The sequence below is a fragment of the Anarhichas minor genome, unplaced genomic scaffold, assembly GCF_050575085.1.
Source record: "Anarhichas minor isolate MPS153535 unplaced genomic scaffold, ASM5057508v1 ptg000030l, whole genome shotgun sequence".
Classification (NCBI taxonomy): domain Eukaryota; kingdom Metazoa; phylum Chordata; class Actinopteri; order Perciformes; family Anarhichadidae; genus Anarhichas; species Anarhichas minor.
The window spans coordinates 6,417,816-6,441,700 of record NW_027466476.1 but is presented as its reverse complement, the minus strand read 5'-3'; the positions used below and the strand labels follow the sequence as shown (position 1 = coordinate 6,441,700).

Sequence of the window (23,885 nt, the reverse complement as noted above, 5' to 3'; positions counted from 1 at the left end):
TCTGACAAACTTCTTTTCCCTTGCTCTGTTGTTCCCTCACCCCCCACCCCACCCCCCCCACCCCCACCCCATCTCTGTTTAAAATGCACAGCACAGAGCTGCCACTGCAGCACCTAGGGGTTAGCTCTGGTCCTTTGTAAATTTCTCAAGAGGCCAATGTCTAAAAATAAAGCGCCACGGCCATTTTAATGTCACGACCCTTAGTTGTGTGTCACTTCCAGTGGCTTGTTGCTGATTGACGAGGAAATTAATTGACTTTTGGAGATGTTCAGTGATTGCCTCTTTAAGGGTAGATTCTCGAGCTATTTATATATTTTTTACAAATGTGAAACTTTTTGTTCCTTTTGCGAACAGCCAACCATATCCACTGAAAATTAATGTAATAAACATCTGCTGTGAGATATCAGCAAAAGTCTCTCTAAAATGTTAAAATCATGGCAGCCCGAGGCAGCAGGATAATGCAGCCTTTTCTACAGTTTTCTCATAGAAATGAAGCATTGCATCTCCGCTGGTCTGTGTCGCCATCTGCTGTTCACACGAGGAAAGTGCGTGTCTCATCAGTATTCAAATATTCACTGAAAGATAAGCAAAACAAGTTACTAACATGAGGGTCAAGAACATGTATAGTATTTTACAATAATACCAAAAACATAGACCACTACTACAATGAAGTAAACAAGTGAAAACTACTAAATTAAGTATTTAAAAACACACACCTGAGATCACAGTGTTTAGTGTCAGATCTTACAGTTGATCAGACTTTCCTGGTAGAGCAACGGTTTGCAGGTGTTATCAATATTCACAGATAAGTGTAACCTAACAGACTATTTTGTATAATAAAGCCTGAAGTAGAAGTTGTTGATAAAAACTAATTTGATACTTTTACCAGTCCACAGCATGGACATTTTAATGCCACTATAATGGGCAGAAGACTCTGTGGTAAGTTGTTCTGATTCAAGTTCAGCAATAAAGAGTTTATAGAATTACCTCCATTACAAGGCTACTGCAGCGAAATTATAGCGATGCAAACACTATGGAGGCTCAGCAACAAGCTCCGTTTTTGTGGGTTCCAGCTCATAAATTCGAGAGGAAACTTGATTGCCAGCATTTATAACAAACAACAAAAAACAAATCTATTTGCAAGTGGGCTCTGAACAGCTTCAAAGAGTGTTGGGAAAAGGGAAAAACAGGAAGACATAAATGTCACATTTCAGGGTCACCATTGGGTCATGTGACTAAACCAAAGAGGGTGTCCTTTTTTATTATTATTGGGGTATTTTATGACAGAGAGATGTCAGGAAATGAAGGAGAGAGTAATGCAACTAAGAGACAGTGCCTTAATTAACCTCTTAGCCACAGGGATACAGCGAGTATCCTCAACCTTCTTTAGTATGCTGTGAAAAACAGTGCATGTTGCTTCCATTATGACAGAAAATGAATTGAAGACTTCACACTTGTAATGTAACTGCGTGCAGGGCTCCTGTTCATTGCTGGCCCTATAACCAACTGCTTAGTATATGCCCAAATATCGAAATTTGGTTTGCAGTTTATTGATAACTGTACTTTGTTTCTTTAGACTTGTTTTTTTGCCGTGACTGTTGTATGAGCCTTTTCTATTTCACCCACAGCTGGCACAGTATTTACAATGAAACGGCCCCTTGTTTTGTTATGGAAGTCGAGCAGTGTATTTCTGTGTGTAGTTTACATATTTGTCCCATGTTGCTGTGAGTTTCCCCTTGTTTCCTCTGGTTTCTTCCCACTCTCCTGTTTTGTAAGTACTGTAAATAGTTTATTTAATTTCAAATAAACATTTGCCTCTGATTTATTGAAGCAGGCCAGGCAGCTGCTCAGGCCACTGTGACCAACAGGCCCAAACGTGGTCCAGCACGAGCACTGTACAAAGGCAAAAAAGGGTGTTTGCTCCAACCGACCACGAGGGGGCGCTAATGCGACAAGTTGGACAACAAACAGTCAAATTCTACAGGAAGAAGAAGAAGAAGAAGAAGCTAGCAGGTGCCTGCTTCGTATCTGTTGCTAGTGTCCTCTCAGGATAAATTACAGGTAAGAGCGACCAAGCAACAAGAACATGTGTAAACATCTATTCAAACAAAGTCTCTGCTCTCCCCCGTCTTGTTTGGCATGTCAGTAGCATGTCAAAAGGAAGGGGACACGTGCTGATATTGTTTTGCTAACTTGTAACGTTAGCAGAGGTTAAGCAATATGTGTCGCTGTCTTGTGCCAACGTAACGTTGTGCAACGTTACGTTGTGACTGATAGTATAAGTTAAACAGGTCAGCGTTTTGAAAAGGCTCCTCTATTCGAGGAAGTGATAATATAGTAGCTTTACGTTATGCTATCACAGCTAGCTAGCTTAACTGTAGCTCCGACACCAAATTGCAGTCAAATGTTTGGATATTTGAAGTTGACCTTCTAATAAGTCATCTATTCCTTTCATAATTTAATTACTAAACGACTGAATATCAATATTTAGATTCGCTCCTGTCATTCGGCATACGTGTGTTTCTCAAGATGTTGGTGTGTATTTTGATGAAGTGTTTCTTTTCCACTTTGAACTGCTGTAAAGCTGCAGTCGTTTCCGTGAAGAAGAGGAAGCTGCGTGCGCAACTTTACGAAAATTTAAGATTAAATTCAGACATTTTCTGTTTGGTGGATGATTTATATTCTGAGTTTGCCAGAAGAGCTTTTACAATATTTTAACCACTGTTGTAACTTAACACATTTGTGTTCACTTCCTTCCGTTCTGTCACCTTTCATACCACCTAACGTGAATCTGTTAGCGCACATTTATTGTCACAAATAAATTGCTTATAAACTCAAATTTAATTTAATTAGTTTATTTGCTTCCCTAGAAAAATTCCACCAGCTTAAAAACAAAGGGTTGCAGACCAATTTATTACAAAAACTAATGTTAAAGCAAATCAAATGTATGACTAATTGGACCTGAGGTAGAAAAGTTGTATATTCTGAGAAGAGTCCAGGGTTGAGTCAGAGGGGTCACGAGGTTGTCTTTGTGAAATCCTCCGTTAAGACAACACTCCATCCAACTCTTTCATCCTAAACCAGCTGAAATAAATGTTATCACATACCTGAATGTAGACACCGTTGTAGATGGTGCTGGCAGATTCATTTCATGTATGACAAGAGGTTAAAATGTTTTTATACTTCAGCCTCAATCCTCTTTAAGTGTGACAAGGTCACTAAGTAGCAGCTGATGCCCGGCTAAGCCTGAGCTGAGGAGAGATAACCCAGTGAGCAAGAAGCCAACGCCGCTGTGTTACTACCGTACGACACGGGCTGCTCACTGGGTGGATCGTTTAGTAGCAGTTGGAGCATTTGATTGGAATTAAAGCAGGACATCGTGTACACATCAAAACAATAAACTCTGTTCCCATGTGCCCATGTGCTCATTTCCACATGCTGTCTTACTCTCTTCTGCCTGCCAGGATGGCACAGTGGGGTGCAGTGTTCTCGATAATTGCTGCTCTCGGAGGAGCGGCTCTCTTAGGCTCTGTGCACAAGATCGATGAGGGACACACTGGTGTTTACTACAGGTGAGTCTGCAGCACGCATTTTAGTTTTTTAGTTTTGTGCCTGAGACGTTGGTGTTAAACTGCACTGTTGTAAAACGGATACTATAAAAACTATTAACAGTCACTACTATAAATACCTGGGCATTAAAAAAAAAGCCAGCTGTGGTTCTGTTGAAAGTTTAATACTTACACAGTGTCATAACCCGGCTCCTAGGCCATGACAAATACGGCAGAGACACAACAAATGATGTTAACGTAAAATGTTTATTTGACTAAATAAAGAAATAGTTAACTTTATGAAGTGTGTCAATCAATAACATCAGTAGTGTCAACGTGAATGCGTGTGGAATGAAGTGTGGGTGTTGTCAGCGAAACCAAAGGAAACCAAAACCAAAACAACCGGCAGCAACTGGCTGGGATCACTCCACGTACGCCGGAGAGTAAACCTGCCCCGAGCAACGCTAGAGCAGGGTTTTTATGCCCTCCCTGTTCCCGGACCAGGTGCTCTGCATCAGGTAATCTGCTCTCTAGGGACAGAGGGACAAAAGCATACTTGCAGTGATTAGAGACAGGGGCCGTCACATGCAGGACATACAATAAGCTTTTGTCTTTCTGGAGCTCTTAAAACGGATGAGTTGCGACTGAGTCTGTGGTCTCGTGTGAGTCACGATGCTGTCATCCGAGAGTAAAGGTTGATTTATTGATGACGAGAAGAAATTCAGTGGTCGAATGTATCATGGAACATTTACTCAAGAACTGTACTTTTACAAATTCATTTGTAGATCTTAAACCCTGATAAATGAGTTGCCAGAGTATGAGGACAGTAAAGGACTGTCTGTACTTGTTGTCAGCAGTAGCATAAAGAACAATGAGCGCACCTGAGTCCTAACTGCTAATTTTGACTAAACTACCACAACTGCTCCTGTTTGTCTCCTAAATCATCTTAACACACATAATCAGAATTGTTTTATTCAAATGTATAACTATCAGCTGTGTGTGTGTAACACAGAGGAGGGGCTCTCCTGACCACCACCAGCGGCCCTGGTTTCCATCTCATGCTTCCATTTATCACCACCTACAAGTCTGTCCAGGTGAGTCAATTATCCAATGTTTAGATTTCTGTTCTGGAAATGTATGCAAATTAGCACATATTTCGTAAGATAGTGCCTAATTTGCATATACAAACATTTATTTTCAGAAAACTTGTAACATAAAAAATAATTGTGTTAATGTAAGAGATCAACTGTGGAAGTTTGATGGTGATATCTGTTCTGTAGTGTCGTGAACGCAGCCCTGTAATATGAACCGGTGTTACTTCAGACGGTTGAGTTACGGTTCACGTGTCGTGGAGATGTTGATTCAGCTCTCTGTGGTGTTATATTGCATTCCATGACACTGACTGGGACTTCCTGTGACTGCGTTTCTCCTGCATGTACAAATGAGATCCAGGTTTCTTCAATTTAAAACAGTGTGTTGTCTGATTTCAGGAGCTTGTTTTTCTGTTCCTGACTTTTGGAAAACTTAATTAAAGCATGACTTTTTGTTTTTGTCTCTTAGACGACGTTGCAGACAGATGAGGTGAAGAATGTACCGTGTGGCACAGGGTAGGTCTGCTGTTGTGATTGGCTTAACTAGTATCAGATGTGGTCTCTCTTGATACGTATTACACTGAGCATTCATCTTGTAACCTACACGCTCCCACACAATGCATTGAGTGGATTATAACACCACCAACACGGCTGGAGTCATCTCGTCATCTGAACTACCGGCTTCACCCTCACTGAAAATACAAAACCCTTTTATCTTATCTCTGGTGGTGTTTTGGATGGAAGTGCCCGTCAAATAGTTATGTGTTTGCTTTCTTTCAGTGGAGGAGTGATGATTTACTTTGACCGTATAGAAGTGGTGAACTTCCTCGTCCCATCAGCAGGTAAACTCACCAGTGTTCAACGGGCCAAAAACGGCAAACAATGAATTCATCCTAAACTCCCTGTTCATTTCTTTTCACATCTGAAGACGACTTGGCACTGACAAACACGTCGGACGTCCTTTAGTTGCAGCTGTCTCCCTCAGAGCCACATACTGTACGTGTGTTTCTACATTCGTTTCTGAACCGACTGAGCACTTGTATCCCTCTCTGCAGTGTACGACATAGTGAGGAACTTCACGGCAGACTACGACAAAGCTTTGATATTTAACAAAGTTCACCATGAGCTCAACCAGTTCTGCAGTGTCCACTCACTGCAGGAGGTCTACATCGGCTTGTTTGGTAAGTGCTGAAGCAACTCTTTTAATGGTGCATCTACATAAACATCGTGTTTGTCAGCCTACAGCTGAGGGTTCAGAACACCCTACGTTTTCATGGCCAGCCGCCCGCTACAACGACTGCTGTGCATAAACTGAGGCCACACTTGTGAATGTGTCCGCCTAAACATAACCCACAGGAGGTAAACACAACCGGGGCGTTATAAAGAGGCGGTTATTATGATGGGTGGAAAACGTCTCTTTACAGTAAACAGCAAATTCAAAGTTCCCTCTAGCTATGTTGCAATACATCTAAGTGAACCATAATCAAATACTGATGGGGCATCGGTATTTTAAAGAGATTTCATTTATTTAAAATTGTTTTTATGTTACCGATCTCTGCTTATGGGGACTCTGGTGGAGAATCCTCTTATGTCTTTACTTTCATACGTTTGGATAAAAGCAGACTACTTCCTAAAGAAGTACGTTTTGATACTGAGCCCAGTACTGATGATGTCTGTACTTGGATCAATTATTGCCTGATAGCAGTGACTTGACTGATATTGATAATGTGCACTGCTCTTGCAACTTGACTGCAGAATAATTGTTATTAATACTATTAAAATATGAAGTCTCACATGAAATGTGTCTGTACTCTCTCTCTGGCCGTCTGATTATTTGAAACATACCTGTTTATGAGCATTGGATTTTTTTGCGACCTCGACTCAGATCTGACATTATCCCCGTTGGATGACGTTGAAATGAAACTAAACCATTTCTGCTGAGTCCAGCTCACCCTCCTGCCTTGTGTCTTATCTCGTACAGACCAAATCGACGAAAACCTGAAGTTGACGCTACAAGAGGACCTAACATCCATGGCTCCTGGACTCATCATACAGGTACAGTAAGACCACCAGGGAGGCTGCAGTTAGGACAGAGTTAGTCAGGTGCAGCGGCTGAATTCATGACCGTCTCGGGTCCTTGCGTAACACCAGCTCAAAGATTTGCTTCTGGAGCCGTCGCTGTTGGCATTGTGTTCTGTAGCTTTATGTGTATTGTCATAACAATCACACCTCTGATTGAAAGCAGCAGGTTTATGCACGTTCTCTGGGCATTGTTCACGTGTATTCTGGGAAATGTGGTTAACCGCAAGGGGACGGGCAAGAAAATGCACCGAGCACCATGGATTGATATTATCTAACCGTGAACATAATTATTTCTTATTGTCTGGACTGACTGAGTATCGCTAGCATTTCACTTTATTAAAAAGACGTTTTTATGTTTGTCACCCTGTTGTCTCTCTTTAGAAGGATTATTAAAAACACAGTAAGACATCTAAACTCTAGACTGGACTGCAGTGCAGAACCCGGGTATTGAAGTAGTAATGTAAACCTAATGAAACTGTGTACAGAGTCCTTGATAATGAGATTCTTTTTACAGTTTAACAGCCTGACATTGACTTTCACAGCCTTTTAATAAAGCCGCTCTCCGAGACAGTTTATTATTACAACACAAGACCTTGTTTGACCGAAGAGTGATACAGAGGACAACGTTATGTCTTTAAACTATAAAAGGAGCCCGAGTGGTTTTCCCCCACTAATGAATCCCCCCCCCACACACATACACACACATCACTCCTGAGAGTTAAATGCTCCGCTGGGCTTTAATACTCTGGCCTTGTGTTTCCTGTAAATCTCTAGAAACAGTTGAAATAACAATTGTGGGTCTTTCTGAGAAAACCAATAATCGTGCAGTTCAGAGGGCCTTAAAACAGGACTGCTTTTGTTTCGGGGCTCCTCTCAAACTCCCCTTGAGGAGAAAATCACTTTTTAAAGTCATCTTGCTTTTAATACTTGCGCTGTCTTTATCTGCCTACTTCAGTGTTAAGTCTTTGTTTTTCTGTCTTTGTCTGTCCGTCTCACTGATCCACAGGCGGTCCGTGTCACAAAGCCCAATATCCCAGAGAGCATTCGCAGGAACTACGAGCTAATGTGAGTTTTTCCCATCAAGGAATGTTCCCTGACTCATGTGTTGTGTAATGATTTTCCCTCCCAAGTGGATAAGCCTGATGTTCATCCAACTCCCCCAGCCTACCAAGACGGGGCTGCTTTTAAATCTGTCTGTGATCGTTTCACTTTCGCCTCATGAATCACAGTCAGTGGCTGTGATAAAGAGAGGAAATTGAGGATTTACAGTAAACTGTAGTAAGGTTCATGTAAGCACTGCGAGGCATCAGCCAAGGTGGAAAGTGGAAGTCTTCAAGTCGCGTGCATACATTGACAGAAGAAGGAAATCATTTTGATTTGTTTAATTTAAAGTCAGGCACTGTGTGTGACTTCAGGTCCAGAACCCCCACACAGCCTGATTAATGGTCCAGTGATTCTCAAAGTGGGGTCAGTCACACTCTGTCAGGGGGTGAAATAGTCTGCTATAAATTATAGAATTGTGCTGCATCATTTAAAAAGTGCATATCTACAGTTGGGGACCATTTGCACCAATAAAACAAGAGTATTGTGTCCAATAGAAACTCTGATACCTTTGTGAAACACGGCAATGACTTCATTATTGGTGAGTTTAATTGTCTGGTTTATTGTGCCAGTCTGCCTACTGTGCATTTTGTGAAAGCTTTTAAGATTAATTACCTGAAAAGTATAAATGCTTTCAAGTTAACATGTGTTTCTGTTTAATAGTATGAAACGGGGCTGAAGTATTTATAGAATACAAATAGTTTCAATGGCGTAAGAGTACAAATAGTAGATGCTTAATCAGTCTTACTATTAAGAGGGGGGTCCTTGGAGAATGTTCTCTCCTGTAAGGGGTCCCTGGACTCGCCTACTTTGTTACTTACAGATGTTTGTTTGATGGTTCAGTTGTATTTGTGTAACTCAAAGGGGCATCGTATAGTGGGGAAGGACCTCGCTTGCCAGGAGTATCTTTCAGTTCTTTATTGCAAGGCATCAGCATAAACTATATATTTAACTATAGCAAAGCATTGGCAGCTTCTTCACTGTGCTTTCCAAAGGAAGAGTGGAGCGTTCACTGAGCCCGGTCGCTCATAGTTAGTTGTTACACCTTGCGTGGCGCATAGTTCACAAATGATGGCGATCGCACATTTAGCATCACAATTCTTAATCACAGCTCCATGATTTTAGACAAAGGGGGGAAAACACAATGCTTTTTACTTTTAGCCAACAACTCTAAATGTAAGGTCATAATGTTATTTCTTTCTAATGAGAGCCTGCATACTTATTTTCAATAAGTTCATTTTTCACTTTGAACAATACAAGAGGAATAAGGCTTCAGGGTGAGCCATGTGTTTTGCAAATGTTTGGCAATTTCAGATAAAGAGTTTTTGTAAACTTCCCGAAATCCAACAAAGAGCAGGACAGAGCCGTTAACAGCAGCCAAAACTCTGATAGCATCCACACACAATCACACACTGTTACACAAGCACCTTTCTGCACACTTTAAGGAAAAATGCAATTCTGCATAGTTTTTTGTTTTTTTTGTCATTGCAATGACGGCAGAAACTGATGTACATTTTGTTACGCAAAACAGTTTTTAACATCATTGTAAAACAGTGAACACACTCTTATTCTTCTCTTCTGGGGGTTATGGTACCAATTATTCACCAACTGAATTGCTGAGATCTGGAGAGGCAGCGATACTTGTAAATGAGGTTCAGCTGGCAGCAACACAAGCAGTCAGACGACCACAGAAGTCATCAGTTTCCCATGTTGGAGTCCCTTTTTCTCCTGCAAAACATTAGATCCTTCAGAGCTACAGACTTACTTTTGGTTTCACTTTCTAATAAGCTGTTTAAACTCTGTTCTTACTCCCTGTGAGACAGTCAGAGCGTTGGTGTTGCTTAGACGTCTGGAGGCCAGTAATGTAAACAAGTCTCAACAGTTCAAATGTGATCATAGAGAAGACGGTCCACACCGTTGAAATGGAAACTTATAACAGAAACTCAATTTCCCTTCAAACCATCACTCATGTTGTTTTAAAGGATCACTCGAGAGATAAAAAGCCTTCAGACACTCATTGATGTGGTTCATTTAGTGATGGGAATTCTTCCAATGAGGCAAAGGCATGAAGATGCAGAGCAGAGATTGCTGGAGTAGGAGTTAGGAACTGGAACTCTAGACGTTTCATGCCCAGTCCCAACGTTCCTCTCACACAATCAGACTTTCCTAAAAGGTTTCCAGGGCTCAGAGCTGTGAATCAACTTGTTGAGCCCCTTTCTGCACGCTTTCAGTAAAACTGCAAAGCTGCTTAGTTCCTTTTCTTTCTTTCATTGTAATGTTATAAATGATGGCAGAAATTGGGAAACATGAAAAAAAAGAGCTGCTAAGAACCACTTTACATGCATAAAGCAGTAAAATTTTCATGCTGCAGTCATATTATATGGAAGTTATTCAATTGATGGTTTCTGGCCATAAATACGTACCATTCACTTCATCAACCAAGTCATAATAACAAACTTTTTCTGAAAGCTTATATCCAACTTGATGCCTGAGAAGGTAAACAAATATTGATCCCAATGTTGTTCCCAGTTGATGGGTAATTAAACTGGTTGTTCTGAGGTGACACGACCTGTTGGGAGGAATTATTCTGGAAATGATGTCACCACACTCAGAATAATTAAAAGTGTTAGATGCCCCACCTGAAGAGTGTCAATAAAGCCTTCTCTGTAAATGCCGACACTGTTTAATGTTAAAGCGTCTGTTCGTGTTGTTTGCAGGGAGAGCGAGAAGACGAAACTGCTGATCTCTCAACAGACACAGAAGGTTGTGGAGAAGGAGGCAGAAACGGAAAGGATCAAAGCTATCATAGGTGAGAAAGAGAGAAATAAAACACAATCGGGAAGAAGTGCATTTAAAACACTCTGAGGGTTGAAAATTGAAATATACCTCTTTTATTTTTAATAGAGGCTGAGAAAGTGGCACAAGTGTCTGAGATCAAGTTTGGACAGAAAGTCATGGAGAAGGAAACGGAGAAAAAGATCTCTGAAATCGAAGGTTTGTATGCAGCGGTGGAAGAACGACTCGGATCCTGTGCTGAAGTAAAAGTACCAGTACAACAATGTCAAAATACTCCTATTACAAGGGAAAGTCCTGAATTCAAAATCCTATTTAAATGGCAATCCTTAAGATTTTAGTTCTGGTTGACTAGGCGACACTGGTAACCAGTAATATGTGGTTTAATACTGGGCGCAGCAAAACAAACGATTGTCATTTTAATGAACAAGTCATTCAATAATTAGCCTTTTTCTGTCTGTTTTGACTCTTACTTTATAGCTCACTGTCGCTGCAATATTTAAAACTGATCAACTGTGAAATGTTGACCAAAATAACAGTTGTTTTGTTTTGTAGATGCATTTTTGATTAATAATAGTTATCAGTGTCGAGCTCACTGACGAACACATTTCCTGTGACTGGGACTAATGAAGGATTATCTTATCTTGTGAAAGTCAACTCGTGTTTGACCAGTTAAATGTTTGTAAAGTGAAGCTGCAGAAGTAGGACATGTTGGGTTTAATAAGCTTTTATGTGAAGTTTTTATTTTAATAAGTAACTAGCATGTACAGAGCAATGCAGGGATGACATGTTTTTGTAGAAGTGTTAAGTGTCATAAATTGGAAAGTAGTAAAAGTACCCTTAAAATTGTGCAGTTCTTGCATAAAGTACTGAAATAAATGTGCTTAGTCAGTTCCCACCACTGACAGTTTGTATCGTAGACGGGCTTTGACATGTAGTAACATGAATAATCGCTGCGTGCGGTTTAGGTGTGCTAATCCTACAGCCCTCATGTTGATTCACTGACGTCGCAGTGCAATGAAACAGCTGTCATAACTGATTATCTGAGCTTCTCCTGCTAGGACAAGTCAAAAATGTTTTCTTCATATAACAAAGAAGCAAACATGCTGAACACTAAGAAAGTGCAGATCAGATTGAGGAGTAGATCACGATGTGGTCTCAGCAGCTGTTTGTTTTTAGCGCTGGTTTGCTTGTTTTTGAGTCGGGGGCCCAGTTGTTTATACGTCACTCATGCTTGTAGTTCACAGTATTTATGTCAGCGTCCTACTTTCTAAACAGGAAAGCAGCTTTGTGTTGTAATGAAACCGGCCTGCCGCTGTTGACTCTTGACCGTCTGTGATTCACAGACAGCGGTTACCTGGCCCGGCAGAAAGCCAAGGCAGATGCAGAGTTTTACACGTCACAGAGGGCTGCCGAGGCCAATAAGGTAAAGAGATGACGCAAACACACTTCCCGCTTAAACCGGGACAAATGGGGACTGGAAAGTCCAGACTGCTCATTTTGTAATTTTAATGCCGTGTCCCCTCTTGCAGCTGAAGTTAACACCAGAGTACCTGCAGCTAATGAAGTACAAGGCCATCGCATCCAACAGCAAAATCTACTTCGGGAATGAAATTCCCCAGATGTTTGTGGACTCTGGCTCTGCAGGGAGCTCGATCAAGGCCTCTGCAGCCAAGGACATCGTTGCTGAGCAGATCCTGGACCTGGACTAGTGAGGGACCGCCCAGACTGAGTGGAAGGACTGTCTGCTGGAGGGCAGGCGCCCGGCCCACAGGCTGGCTGGCAACTTATCCCTCTGACTCGAAGAAGCTCTGCTGACCTGGGTCTGTATTTCTCAAACACTTCAGAATAACTGCTATAAATCACACTGTTAGTATGACTACCATGTCATATTCTCCAACCTCAGAGCAGAGGAGTTAATTTCAGAGGCTTCCTAAGCTTCTACTCTCTTCTGATAGAGAATGAGATTGTCTAGACGGACTATTAAATTATGTGGAAGAGAAACTAAATAAAATGGCACCATCCGTGGGTGTATAATTGGCTACTTTTAAAACCGTCATTTAGCCGAAACCACCATGTTAAGCAACTCACCCTCCTGCTGCTCAGCTCCACGTATCAACTGTGCCCAGTTCATTTAGCCACAACATCAAGGATCACAAATCCATTACTACCTATGTGTTCATACTGTGTTAGCCATTCACAAGCCTGTGTTCTCATTGAGCATTTGTGTTGGTTGAAAAATTGGGTTTTAAATATTCACTTAAAATGGCTAAACGTCTGAGGCTAAAGCTGCATGTTACAGGCAAAAAGTCATCAGTTTATGACTCATGCAGAAGACGTGAAGCTTGTCGGGGACGGGCTTCTTTTTTCTCTGTAACCTCACAAAGGAATGTAGTTGGTCAGTGGTGCTATGCTAATTATTTGCCTTGAAAGTAATGCTACTGTAGGTGGTAAACTAGTTAGCTGGATATGCTAACAGATGGTGCAGATCAACACTAAGATGAATACATTTCTTGTGTTTTTGGTTTTGAAAAAGGTGATGCAGAAGTTTTACCAAACTTTTTAAAAGCGTCATATCACTCTTTCTGCAACCCAAAGCACACTATTAAAGGACCATCGCTGTTTAATGGCGGGATTTTGCTAACGATCAATGGCAACAATGTTTTGTGAATGAAGCCGTTGCGTCCCAAGAAAAATAAACCTTTTAACCCGCTACATGCCTCCACTACACTCTCACATGTCTGGGTGGGAAAGCTCTGCAGCTCCGCTACATCCAACAGAACAAGGAACGACTTAAAGAGATCAAGAAAGTTATTTAAATGCTGGTGCTGCTGTAAATTAGGACCAAATATGTGTCGCTCTGAGGATGTTGGACTGTGATTTCTTATTCTGAGTGCTTGAAAAATACGGGCCCCGACTGTAGACCAAACACAGGGATGATGAATGTACTGTAACGTAGCTGCTGCCTTTCAGATTTTAATAGCATCACTCGATTTGTTTTTTGTTTTACGTTTCTGTAAAAAAATTAAAAAATCTTTTGTGCACAGGGTTGTTGAATTTAAATTGAATTCGTGCAACTGTTCGAAGTTGTACCACATGTGCAGTACATGTATGTAGCACGTTGGAGAGACTATATTTGTGCATCTGTTTGTTTGGTTCTTGATGTCTATTGTGCAGTTTTATTCCAAACAGGGCCCACTCTGAGAAGTGTGTGTTGGGTTATGACACGAACAGCGTTTGTACTCCGGTATACTCTTATATAAAGTCTGTGATACAGACATGTGGCCACATGTCTACAGACATGTGGCCACATCTCTGTGATACAGACATGTGGCCACATCTCTGTGATACAGACATGTGGCCACATGTCTACAGACATGTGGCCACATCTCTGTGATACAGAGATGTGGCCACATCTCTGTGATACAGAGATGTGGCCACATCTCTTCTCAATGGGCAGTTTTCAGCTATGTTGGATGATTTAATATAACCACTTCATGAATGGTTACAGAATATACACAGTAGTGAATTGGCTTTGAGCCTTTGACAACATGACCCACTGAAGTAATCATAGGAACTGAACTGTACAGATTAACACTGAAGGACTCGCTGTAGAAATACTACCGACCTCGTGTGTCACCATTGTCTGTCGGGGTCCAAGTCAACAGTCTTGACTTGATCAGGACCAAAAACCAAACTTCACTTAATGTTTGATCTCGTGTGTTCTCTGTCTTAGAATACTAAAGAAATGCGTCGTCTAAATACCAAGTTTGTTTCTCAGCATTTGGCAATTGGCAAGTGATGTGGTGTTGCACAGAATATCTGAGCATGAGTTACCGACCAAAGGATGTGTTCTTCATCCAAAACTGACTCATTTCATACTGTAGCTTTGGGGGGGGGGGGGGGGGGGGGGACTGTCTAGGTGTTGATTCTTGGAACTTGGCATGTTTTTCTTTTCTTTTCTTTTTTTTTTGGTTGAGCAGACGCTCTCGCGGTGAGAAAATATTTCTGAAGCTAAATGGCTTGTGTCCTGAATTCACTGTAACCCAATACAACCTCCAATAATCTTCTTGTGCAAACAGTGATTTTATGATGTGTTATTGGCGCCCCTCTGATGTTTAAAGTTGGTCCTCAAATTGACTTCCAGCTGTCGTTTTATTACACTGACTTGAAAGGCAAATGTTTTTGCACTTCAATTGTGAATATACAATCAAGATATTGTTATTTGACAATAAAGTACTGTGTGTTATTTGAGTAATCAATCGCATTATTAAGAGTTTTTATTTACATTACATTGTCCAATGTGATGTATAGGATGTCTGTCGTTAATAAGAGTTTCAAACACTAACATTTAGTATCTAAACAATTGTTGCAAATCAGATTATTTAAAAGTTAAAAAAGCACTTTTGAGTTACGACTACACCAGAATGAAAGCGTCCTGTTTGTATTTCACATTCTGAACTCTAAGTCACTTCTGACATACTCCACACCAGTTCCTGAGAAGACCAGTTCCTGATTGTTACTCATGAATATTTTTGACTCCCTTTTCTTGAGAAAAGGTTTTTTTAATTTATTTTTTTGAATTAAGCTTGAGCCTTAAGTAAAGAGATGCATCATACTGAGAAGTTCCTATTAAACCCACGTTACTTCTTCATCATATCACCATTATTAACACTTTTGTTGCGCCCACCTTTTTGTAAAGTTTTACCCTGAACTATATTCTATAGGCTGAATGTTGAACCATATGCTTTGTAGACTTTTGTTCAAGGGTATTATTTACCTGTAATGATGGTCAAATGGGTTTGTCTTCCAGGCAACTTCCAGGGAATCGTAAAGAAATAAAGAACCAGTACACAGCACAGATTCAATCCCACACAAATGCACATTTAACTAATTAGGTAGCGACAACTGAATGTGGGGCTTTGGGCTTCTGGGGCATTTGCCTACTTTGACTGGCTGTTAATGCAGCCTTGATTGATATGACTGTAGACGATATCCTCTGTAATATGAATAATTTACCTGAGACTATTCTGTGGTTGATTTGGATGGCTCAGTAATAAATCTGCAGACATTTGCAACGATTTATTTGATTTCACAGCTGCATAGTCTGTCTCCTTGAATACAAAAAGAGAGAAATTTAAAAAGAAAAAGAAAATCAATGACAAGTTGGAATGTTCTTTTTTTTTTTTTTTAATCTTTTACCGGAAAATATCCAATTGAGCAAAACATTCTTTAAATCTAAATTTGCTTTAATTGGTATCGGTGTCGGATCCTCTCCCAGAAACGCCCTGCATTTCCACAGTCAACTGTGTGTAAGTAAGTGGTTATTGTGCGTAAAACTGTAAGCTGGTTGGGATCAGCCTACTTAATTTACCACTTGCGTAAACATAGAAGATATAGTGGATCTGGAGCTGCTCCTCCACTATGTGGAGAGAGAGAGAGAACTTCAGCAGCATGAAGCTTTGACTCTCCAGGAAGCCGAGGAAAAATACACTATATATGGAAGAGAGTTTATCCAGGACAGTTCCATCTGGAGTATTTCAAAGTGGAGACATAAAATGCATGACCATATTAGCTTTAATAAGATATTTTAAAGAAAGAAAAAAAAAACTGCTGCAGTTATTTTGCAGAAGATCGTGATTTGAGAGCCGTGATGAATGTGACCGCCACAGAGCAGGGAGAGGCGCATGCGCCTATCCTCCAGGGGCTATGGGAGTCAGTGAGATCAGGGCAGGAGGACATCCTGCTGTCCCCTTACCTGCCTGCGTCCTACGCCTTCTTGACCCACGTCCTGCTCTGCGCACCTTTCCTCGCGCTGGACGCGCTGGGGAGCGTCTGTCGGCGGGTCCGCTCGTGGAGGATCGCTGCAGGATCGGGTCCGCCGCCGTCTCTCCGCCGCTGGTTTGACTGTTTTTGGAGGGTGCTGTACAGATACCTGACTACCGTCCTCCCGGCCACCGCGCTGTTTCACACGCTGAGGAGCCCCGCGTTACCGCAGCTGGCTCCATCCTGCTGGCAGCTCTTTGTGGAAGTCTTCTCGTGTTTGCTGCTTTTTGACACGCTCTTCTTTATATGGCACGTCTCCATGCACAGGTGAGCACCTCATGTCACGTTAGTTGTCTACTATTTTAATGTGACTGGACTTTTTTCCATGTTACATAGCTAGGTTATTTATCATTGCGCTGGGTTTCCTTGCAGAGTTTTAGTTCCCCCGTGAAGTCTCTTCCATCCTGGCAAGAATAGAAAACATTAAAGAGCCTTTATACTTGAGCAAAATATTAGTTGTCGAAAAATATCGTATTGATCATATTGTGATCAGTGGTGAAAAGTAACTAAGTATATTATTTACTCAAGTACCACACTCAAAGCCAGGGTAGGTATTCTGGAGAAACTAGCGAGAGTAAAAAATCATCCAACCATAAAACCCAGGCAATGTTGCCAACTCTTTTCCAATGGAAGTTGCCCGTCATACAGGCATCAACAGCATGGCTATAGAGTCCTGCTGGGATGAGTTATTTTTGTAGTCCAACCCCCGGAAGTTGTCAATGGTTCCCTTGACAAAAAGACAATGAGATTTTTCCATTGGAATTTGGATTACTGTGAAAAGACAAAAACGCTCTGGCAAACAAACAAACATACTTCCACGTTTTGTTTAGTAAGATCTTCTGAAATTGTATTCACATAAGGGATATTGACTGACATATTTTATTTTGCTGAACAAAACGTTAAATCTCTTAAACTTTTGTAGAGAACTTATTAAAGGCATCAAAATCAAAAACCTTTTCAATAAACCCATTGCCTTTGGGGCTATTTTAGTAACGGTAGAAGTAGTAGAACTAACTAACTATCTACCACAGACTCGATGACAATTTACCACCTTGATGGTAATGTGTTAGTCATTTTATATACATATTGCCATGTTAAATAAAGGCATTTTAATAGTGCACAAACCCTACAGTGTGCCTTTGATTGTTTTTGAAGGAGACTTGCATTTTATATTTTTTGAGTCTATATTCCACCCAATGAGCCCCTCACAGGATTGAATACTACTGACATGTACCATTCTGGGGGTATAGTGATTATCCATAACAGTGAAAGTATAAGCTGAGTCAGCTGTCTGTGTGTTTCTCATCAGGGTTACCTGGCTCTACCGTAACGCCCACCAGCTGCACCACCAGCACCACACACCCTTCGCTCTGGCCGCTCAGGACAGCGGCTCTCTGGAGCTGCTGTCTCTGCTGCTGCTGGCTCTGAGCAGCGCCTGGGCGGTGGGCTGCCACCCTCTGAGCGAAGCCGTCTTCCACCTCGTCAACAGCTGGCTGGCGGTGGAGGACCACTGTGGCTACGAACTGCCCTGGGCTCTGCACAGACTGCTGCCCTGTCTGGGAGGAGCCCCCTACCACCAAGTCCACCATACTCTCCACAGTGTCAACTACGCCCCTTACTTCATCCACTGGGACGTCCTCTTTGGCACATACCGTGCACCAGAGAAGTATTCTCGTCCAAAGTGACAAACCTGTTGCTTATATAAAAACTGAGGATTGCTCAAGTTCCAGCAAAGCTGCTAAAATGAACTGAAGGATAAGTCCTGCAGATTTTGGTCGTTCCTGATCATCCTGTTTCATGTTGCATAAGGGATATGTCATCCCACGGTTTACAGCAAACCAACTACGCCCATTTCAGTCACACATCCTACAATGCCAAGACATTTTCAGAGTTGTGACCACAAAATGCTATTTCTAATAAAAAATGATTGAAATCTGTATAACTGAGTTCATGGACAAACATCCTGTTCAGGTGCAGTATTTACAATGTGAAACGCTCATATCTACAACTGTTCTCTATCAAGTGAATGCAGCACGAGATGAGCAGAGATGACGATAAATCAAGACATTGAAACAATGAACAAATGCCTGAGCTAATATGCAAATGATGTGCACTCGTGACATGGGAGTGTTTTTGGATACATTTATCTTACGATTAAAATGTGCTACTTAATCTCATGTAATTCTTCACGTATTGCTTGGATTTTGTTTATATTTGCACCAATGCACCCTGATATCTGATATCGTGTATTTATTATACAACTAAAGCATAGATGCTTTTAAATACAAAGTTTTCATCCGCGGAAAGTTCACACGGACACATTTTCAAAAGAAATATGCTTTTACCTAAAGATTACCTATGACGGCATATTGGCACCGTTCAGGCCAACACTGATTAAGAAACTTTGTACAAAAACAGTAAAGATGGTGTGGTAAAGCAAAATATGTAAAGTGAGGCGTAAGATGCATTATGTCATGTAATGAAGTCTGCAATTTATCACTTTTACACTTAAAGCTGTATCAGAAATAATATTTTGACTCCAATATACCCCATAGAGCTCAAGGTTTCAAAGTGTGTCTCCTCTTACAATTATACAAAAATATCATAGTAAAGTATGACATGGAAAAAGTCCTAAAAAATGTAATCGTATAGCATGACATGGAAAACATCCAGAGAAATGTCATATGTCATAGTATAGTATGTCATGATAAAAAATCTTATAGAACACAATGTCAAGAAAAAGTATATGAAAAATGTCCAAAACTGTCATAGTATAGTATGTCATAAAAAATTCCTAAAGTTGTAGTATAGTGTCATAAAAGGTCCTAGTATCATGTGTCATGAAAAAAGTCCTAGTATGTTATGTCAAGAAAAATACCATGAAAAATGTCATAGTATAGTATGATGTGAAAAAAGTCCTAAAAAAAAGGTCCTAGTATAGTATTTCATAAAAAAGATATTAAAAACCGTATATAATAGTACGTCATCAATAAAGCCAAACAAATTGTCATCTTATATTATGTCTTGAAAAAAGTCATAAAATGTCATAGTATGTCATGAACACCCTTTTTTATGACATACTAAACCAAGGCTTCTTTTAGGACATTTTCCATGACATGCTATACGATGACATTTTAGGAAACTGAGTTTGCTTCCTGTAAAAGGATATGGTTTAAACTGGTAAGAAAAAGTATGGGTTGGTTATAATCAATGGCACAGAGCAGGTAAAATAGTGCAGTTTACTATTTTAGTTTTGTGGTGCGAGTTAATAATGAACGGCTCATGAAAGGTGTTCAGTATGATCATTCACAGATATGAACTAATCATTACCTAATGATTCATTAATATAGGATCTCCCAGTCTGTTCTCTTGACTTATCGTCTTGTATGTCCTCCGAAAGTTTAAGGAAGGAACTTTTTTTAAAGATTCATGAATTATCAAGTCGCCACTGATTCATTCTTTACTCGTTTCTGAATGAACTAATCATTAACTAGACGAATCATATTAGAGTGTGATTATGAGTTACTCATTAACTAATAGTCCACTGTATCCATTTGTCATTTGTTCCCTGATAACTCAATATGCTGCGTCCCTTATTGCTATAGGTGCACCGAGAAACTAATGGCCTTATGAAGAGTTTCATTGCAAGTTCAATGTGATGTTTAGGATGTCTGTCATTAATAGAGGTTTAAAATTAAAAAATGTATCTAAACAACTCTTGCATATCGGATTATGTAAAAGTTAGAAAATAAGTACTATCAAGTAAATGAAAACGTTTTTACTGTTTGCGTTTACCATCACAAATCATTTAACAAACTTCCTTTTGACCTTAAATATGATTGGTCTTCTATCCAGGTTGTAAAAGAGAGTGTGACAGTGTGCAGCACTCTAATCACACATCAGATTCAGACTTCTATTTCCTATTGATCATAACTATTTTCTTTATTAAGAATCCTTTTTCTTCTCTTTTGATATATTCCAAGAATGAACATTCCAACAGATGGACCATGCCGTGGTCTGAGTGTCCCAGTGCAGCACGAGGGACGGCGTGATAGGCCCCGCTTATTGTGGTGTAACAGTGGTCTAAAAAATGTTATTACACAAAGAGTAACAGCTATATAGAGTGAGAGACTGTGTTGGACTATTTGTGTACCTTGATATCATGGTTGTATCTTGGGGCACAGACTTGATTACTTTATTTTGCAGGTCTACAGATTTCCTCGAAACATGGATGAGTGACTTTAAATGCACTTTGCATTGCAACGGTTACTCAGAGAAAGCAATGGTGATTCACTGGTGAACAGACTGAAAGCAATGAGATGTTGAAATGTTGAAATGTTCAGGCTTTCTTCCTCTGGTTTCAATCATAATTTCGTTCATATTTTGCCAGTCTGATAACTAATCCTGGAGCTGAGGAAGACGTTTTCCTGGAAAATCCCCGAAATTGAGAGACACTATCTAAATCTGTCTTCAGTCAGTAGTGTAATGATAGATTCTGAGTCTCCAATGAAAAAAAAAAGATTTTTTAATGTGACAGTCCTCTCCCAGAAACCCCCTGCATTTCCAACAGCCAACTTTTAGTAGGTGGTTCTAGTGCGTAAAGTTAAGGCTGCGATGAGGATCAGCCTACACTTCTTTTATTGAGTTACACTTAACTCAACATAGAAGAAATGGTAGATCTGGGACTCCTCCTCCTCCTCTATTGTGTGGAGAGAAAACTTCTCCAGCAGCATTAGGAAGAAGCTTCTCCAGTAAGAAGCGAGGCAGCAGCCGAGGAAAAGCATCTAATTTACCTGTGTTTAAGAATATATGGAAGAGTTTATCCAGGACTGATCCCTACGGAGAAATTTAAAGTGGATATCATTCCTATGAGGATAGCTTTAAAAGGGGGAAATAAGTTCTTTATTTCGTAAGAATAACCTACTACCTACCTGAAATAAGATGCAGATCGTGATTTGAGAGCCGTGATGAATGTGACCGCCACAGAGCATGGAGAGGCGCATGCGCCTATCCTCCAGGGGCTATGGGAGTCAGTGAGATCAGGGCAGGAGGACATCCTGCTGTCCCCTTACCTGCCTGCGTCCTACGCCTTCTTGACCCACGTCCTGCTCTGCGCACCTTTCCTCGCGCTGGACGCGCTGGGGAGCGTCTGTCGGCGGGTCCGCTCGTGGAGGATCGCTGCAGGATCGGGTCCGCCGCCGTCTCTCCGCCGCTGGTTTGACTGTTTTTGGAGGGTGCTGTACAGATACCTGACTACCGTCCTCCCGGCCACCGCGCTCTTTCACACGCTGAGGAGCCCCGCGTTACCGCAGCTGGCTCCATCCTGCTGGCAGCTCTTTGTGGAAGTCTTCTCGTGTTTGCTGCTTTTTGACACGCTCTTCTTTATATGGCACGTCTCCATGCACAGGTGAGCACCCCATGTCACGTTAGTTGTGTACTATTGTCAAGCCCAATAGGGTGAAATAAGATTCAATAACTATCTTAAAACAAATGAATATAAAATGTAAAATAATAGCAGACAACAACGCCACCTACAGGAGTCCGTGACTCCAGTGATCATGTTTTTTTTTAATCGAGGGAAGAGCTGCATTGGTCTTTAAGACAGTACACCAAAACCAGTGACAGCGCAGGAACAGAGCAAATTGACTCCTCACTCTTCAGTTGCCTCTGGGTCGTGTTGTAACATTCAGGATTCACTGTTCGCCCAACATTAAAGCGCCTGTATACTTGAGCAAAAATGAGCTGTTGGCATCTTCAGTCCAAAAGTGTTAATATTCCCTTTATCCTTAAATTCCTAGGTGACCATAGGTGCCCTGACAGTTGCCCTTTAATAAGACACGACATAATAGTATTGTATAGTGTAGTTGTTGTACTGTTGTAGTAGAGGTACCAGTAGAAGTAGTAGACTTCCACAGACACACTGACATTATGCCATTCTGGGAATATTGTCTTATCCATAACTTTTATAATTCAGCTGTCTGTGTGTTTCTCATCAGGGTTACCTGGCTCTACCGTAACGCCCACCAGCTGCACCACCAGCACCACACACCCTTCGCTCTGGCCGCTCAGGACAGCGGCTCTCTGGAGCTGCTGTCTCTGCTGCTGCTGGCTCTGAGCAGCGCCTGGGCGGTGGGCTGCCACCCTCTGAGCGAAGCCGTCTTCCACCTCGTCAACAGCTGGCTGGCGGTGGAGGACCACTGTGGCTACGAACTGCCCTGGGCTCTGCACAGACTGCTGCCCTGTCTGGGAGGAGCCCCCTACCACCAAGTCCACCATACTCTCCACAGTGTCAACTACGCCCCCTACTTCATCCACTGGGACGTCCTCTTTGGCACATACCGTGCACCAGAGAAGTATTCTCGTCCAAAGTGACAAAACTGTTGCTTATATAAAAACTGAGGATTGCTCAAGTTCCAGCAAAGCTGCCAAGATGCACTGAAGGATAATTTCTGCAGATTTTGGTCATTCTTGATCATCCTGTTTCATGTTGCATAAGGGATATGTCATCCCACGGTTTACAGCAAACCAACTACGCCCATTTCAGTCACACATCCTGAAGATAATTGAAATCTGTATAATTTGCTCAACAAGACTACATTATCAATGTTTCTTTGTCATTAATCTCAGAATTCACCACGTTCATAAACAAACATCCTGTGCAGGTGCAGTATTTACAATGTGAAACGCTGATATCTACAGCTGTTCTCTATCAAGTGACTGTAGCACGAGATGAGAAGAGAGTAGAGATGACACAATAAATCAAGACAATGAAACAATGAACAAATGTGAAACTGATGTGCCCTCATGACATGTGAGTGTGTTAGGATGGATTCATGCTTTCATGTTGTACAGTCGACGTACGGCAGATAGTTTCATTTCCGTCAGTGCAGATCGTATGTGAAGTTAAAGAGAAAATCACAAATCTGAGTAAATATTTGCTGGTATTCACTCATGCCAGGTCACTTTACAAACTGGTTAAAGGAAAGAGGAGTTTGATGCCACTCTCAAGGTAGTACAGTACAATTGGAAGCTACAGCCAGCAGCTAGTCAGCTTAGCTTAGCACAAAGACTGTAAACCATAAAACAGCTAGCCTGCCTCAGCGGGAGGTGAGTGCGCCTGGCCAGCACATAACAAACCGTAAAGCCAGACAGATTAAACAATCGAGGTAAGCTTAAGGTCCTTCGGTAGGTTGATCTTGTTACCCTATAGTTTCCAGTCTTTATGCTAAGCTATAAGCAAAACTGCCTGCTGGCTGTAGATTCATATTTACCGTTCATCGATTTTGTATTCTGGCAGGAAAGCAAATAAAGTGTATTTCCCAAAATGTCAAACTGTCTCCTAGACAATTAGATATTTGAGCCAAAAGCTGTTGTATAATTTGTACCATATTTCTTGATGAGTATATTGTAAAGATTTTGTTTATCCACGCATGAGAAAACATGG

The 23,885-nt window shown here is 41.2% G+C and overlaps 3 protein-coding genes across 6 annotated transcripts; all 3 read left to right on the top strand.

Annotated features, from left to right (window-relative positions):
- Window positions 1-1,964: 1,964 nt before the first annotated feature.
- Window positions 1,965-14,873, top strand: erlin2 (ER lipid raft associated 2). 4 transcript variants are annotated; one of them, XM_076104418.1, is made up of 12 exons: window positions 1,965-2,061; window positions 3,465-3,572; window positions 4,561-4,642; window positions 5,109-5,155; window positions 5,420-5,481; window positions 5,695-5,820; window positions 6,621-6,694; window positions 7,728-7,786; window positions 10,540-10,631; window positions 10,727-10,816; window positions 11,962-12,041; window positions 12,148-14,873. In XM_076104418.1, the coding sequence occupies exons 2-12, from the start codon at window positions 3,466-3,468 to the stop codon at window positions 12,325-12,327; spliced, it is 999 nt and encodes a 332-aa protein (XP_075960533.1). In that variant the 5' UTR covers window positions 1,965-2,061; window position 3,465; the 3' UTR covers window positions 12,328-14,873. The 4 variants fall into 4 exon arrangements, with proteins under 4 accessions (XP_075960533.1, XP_075960535.1, XP_075960534.1 ...); XM_076104420.1 differs by lacking the exon at window positions 1,965-2,061 and adding an exon at window positions 3,921-4,066; XM_076104419.1 differs by lacking the exon at window positions 1,965-2,061 and adding an exon at window positions 3,906-4,066.
- Window positions 14,874-15,023: 150 nt separating this feature from the next.
- Window positions 15,024-18,608, top strand: LOC142964205 (cholesterol 25-hydroxylase-like protein). The gene is made up of 2 exons (XM_076104422.1): window positions 15,024-16,708; window positions 17,751-18,608. The coding sequence occupies exons 1-2, from the start codon at window positions 16,269-16,271 to the stop codon at window positions 18,124-18,126; spliced, it is 816 nt and encodes a 271-aa protein (XP_075960537.1). The 5' UTR covers window positions 15,024-16,268; the 3' UTR covers window positions 18,127-18,608.
- A 2,784-nt stretch (window positions 18,609-21,392) lies between these two features.
- On the top strand, window positions 21,393-23,885 carry LOC142964362 (cholesterol 25-hydroxylase-like protein). Its single transcript, XM_076104650.1, has 2 exons — window positions 21,393-21,848; window positions 22,438-23,885. The coding sequence occupies exons 1-2, from the start codon at window positions 21,409-21,411 to the stop codon at window positions 22,811-22,813; spliced, it is 816 nt and encodes a 271-aa protein (XP_075960765.1). The 5' UTR covers window positions 21,393-21,408; the 3' UTR covers window positions 22,814-23,885.

Excerpts from the sequence above, each read along its gene's own strand:
- erlin2 (XM_076104418.1), top strand. The coding sequence starts at position 3,466 with ATGGCACAGTGGGGTGCAGTGTTCTCGATAATTGCTGCTCTCGGAGGA. Across the intron at positions 7,787-10,539 it reads CGCAGGAACTACGAGCTAAT|GGAGAGCGAGAAGACGAAAC; the intron begins GTGAGTTTTTCC and ends TGTTGTTTGCAG. Across the intron at positions 10,817-11,961 it reads AAAGATCTCTGAAATCGAAG|ACAGCGGTTACCTGGCCCGG; the intron begins GTTTGTATGCAG and ends TGTGATTCACAG.
- LOC142964205 (XM_076104422.1), top strand. The coding sequence starts at position 16,269 with ATGAATGTGACCGCCACAGAGCAGGGAGAGGCGCATGCGCCTATCCTC. Across the intron at positions 16,709-17,750 it reads TGGCACGTCTCCATGCACAG|GGTTACCTGGCTCTACCGTA; the intron begins GTGAGCACCTCA and ends GTTTCTCATCAG.
- LOC142964362 (XM_076104650.1), top strand. The coding sequence starts at position 21,409 with ATGAATGTGACCGCCACAGAGCATGGAGAGGCGCATGCGCCTATCCTC. Across the intron at positions 21,849-22,437 it reads TGGCACGTCTCCATGCACAG|GGTTACCTGGCTCTACCGTA; the intron begins GTGAGCACCCCA and ends GTTTCTCATCAG.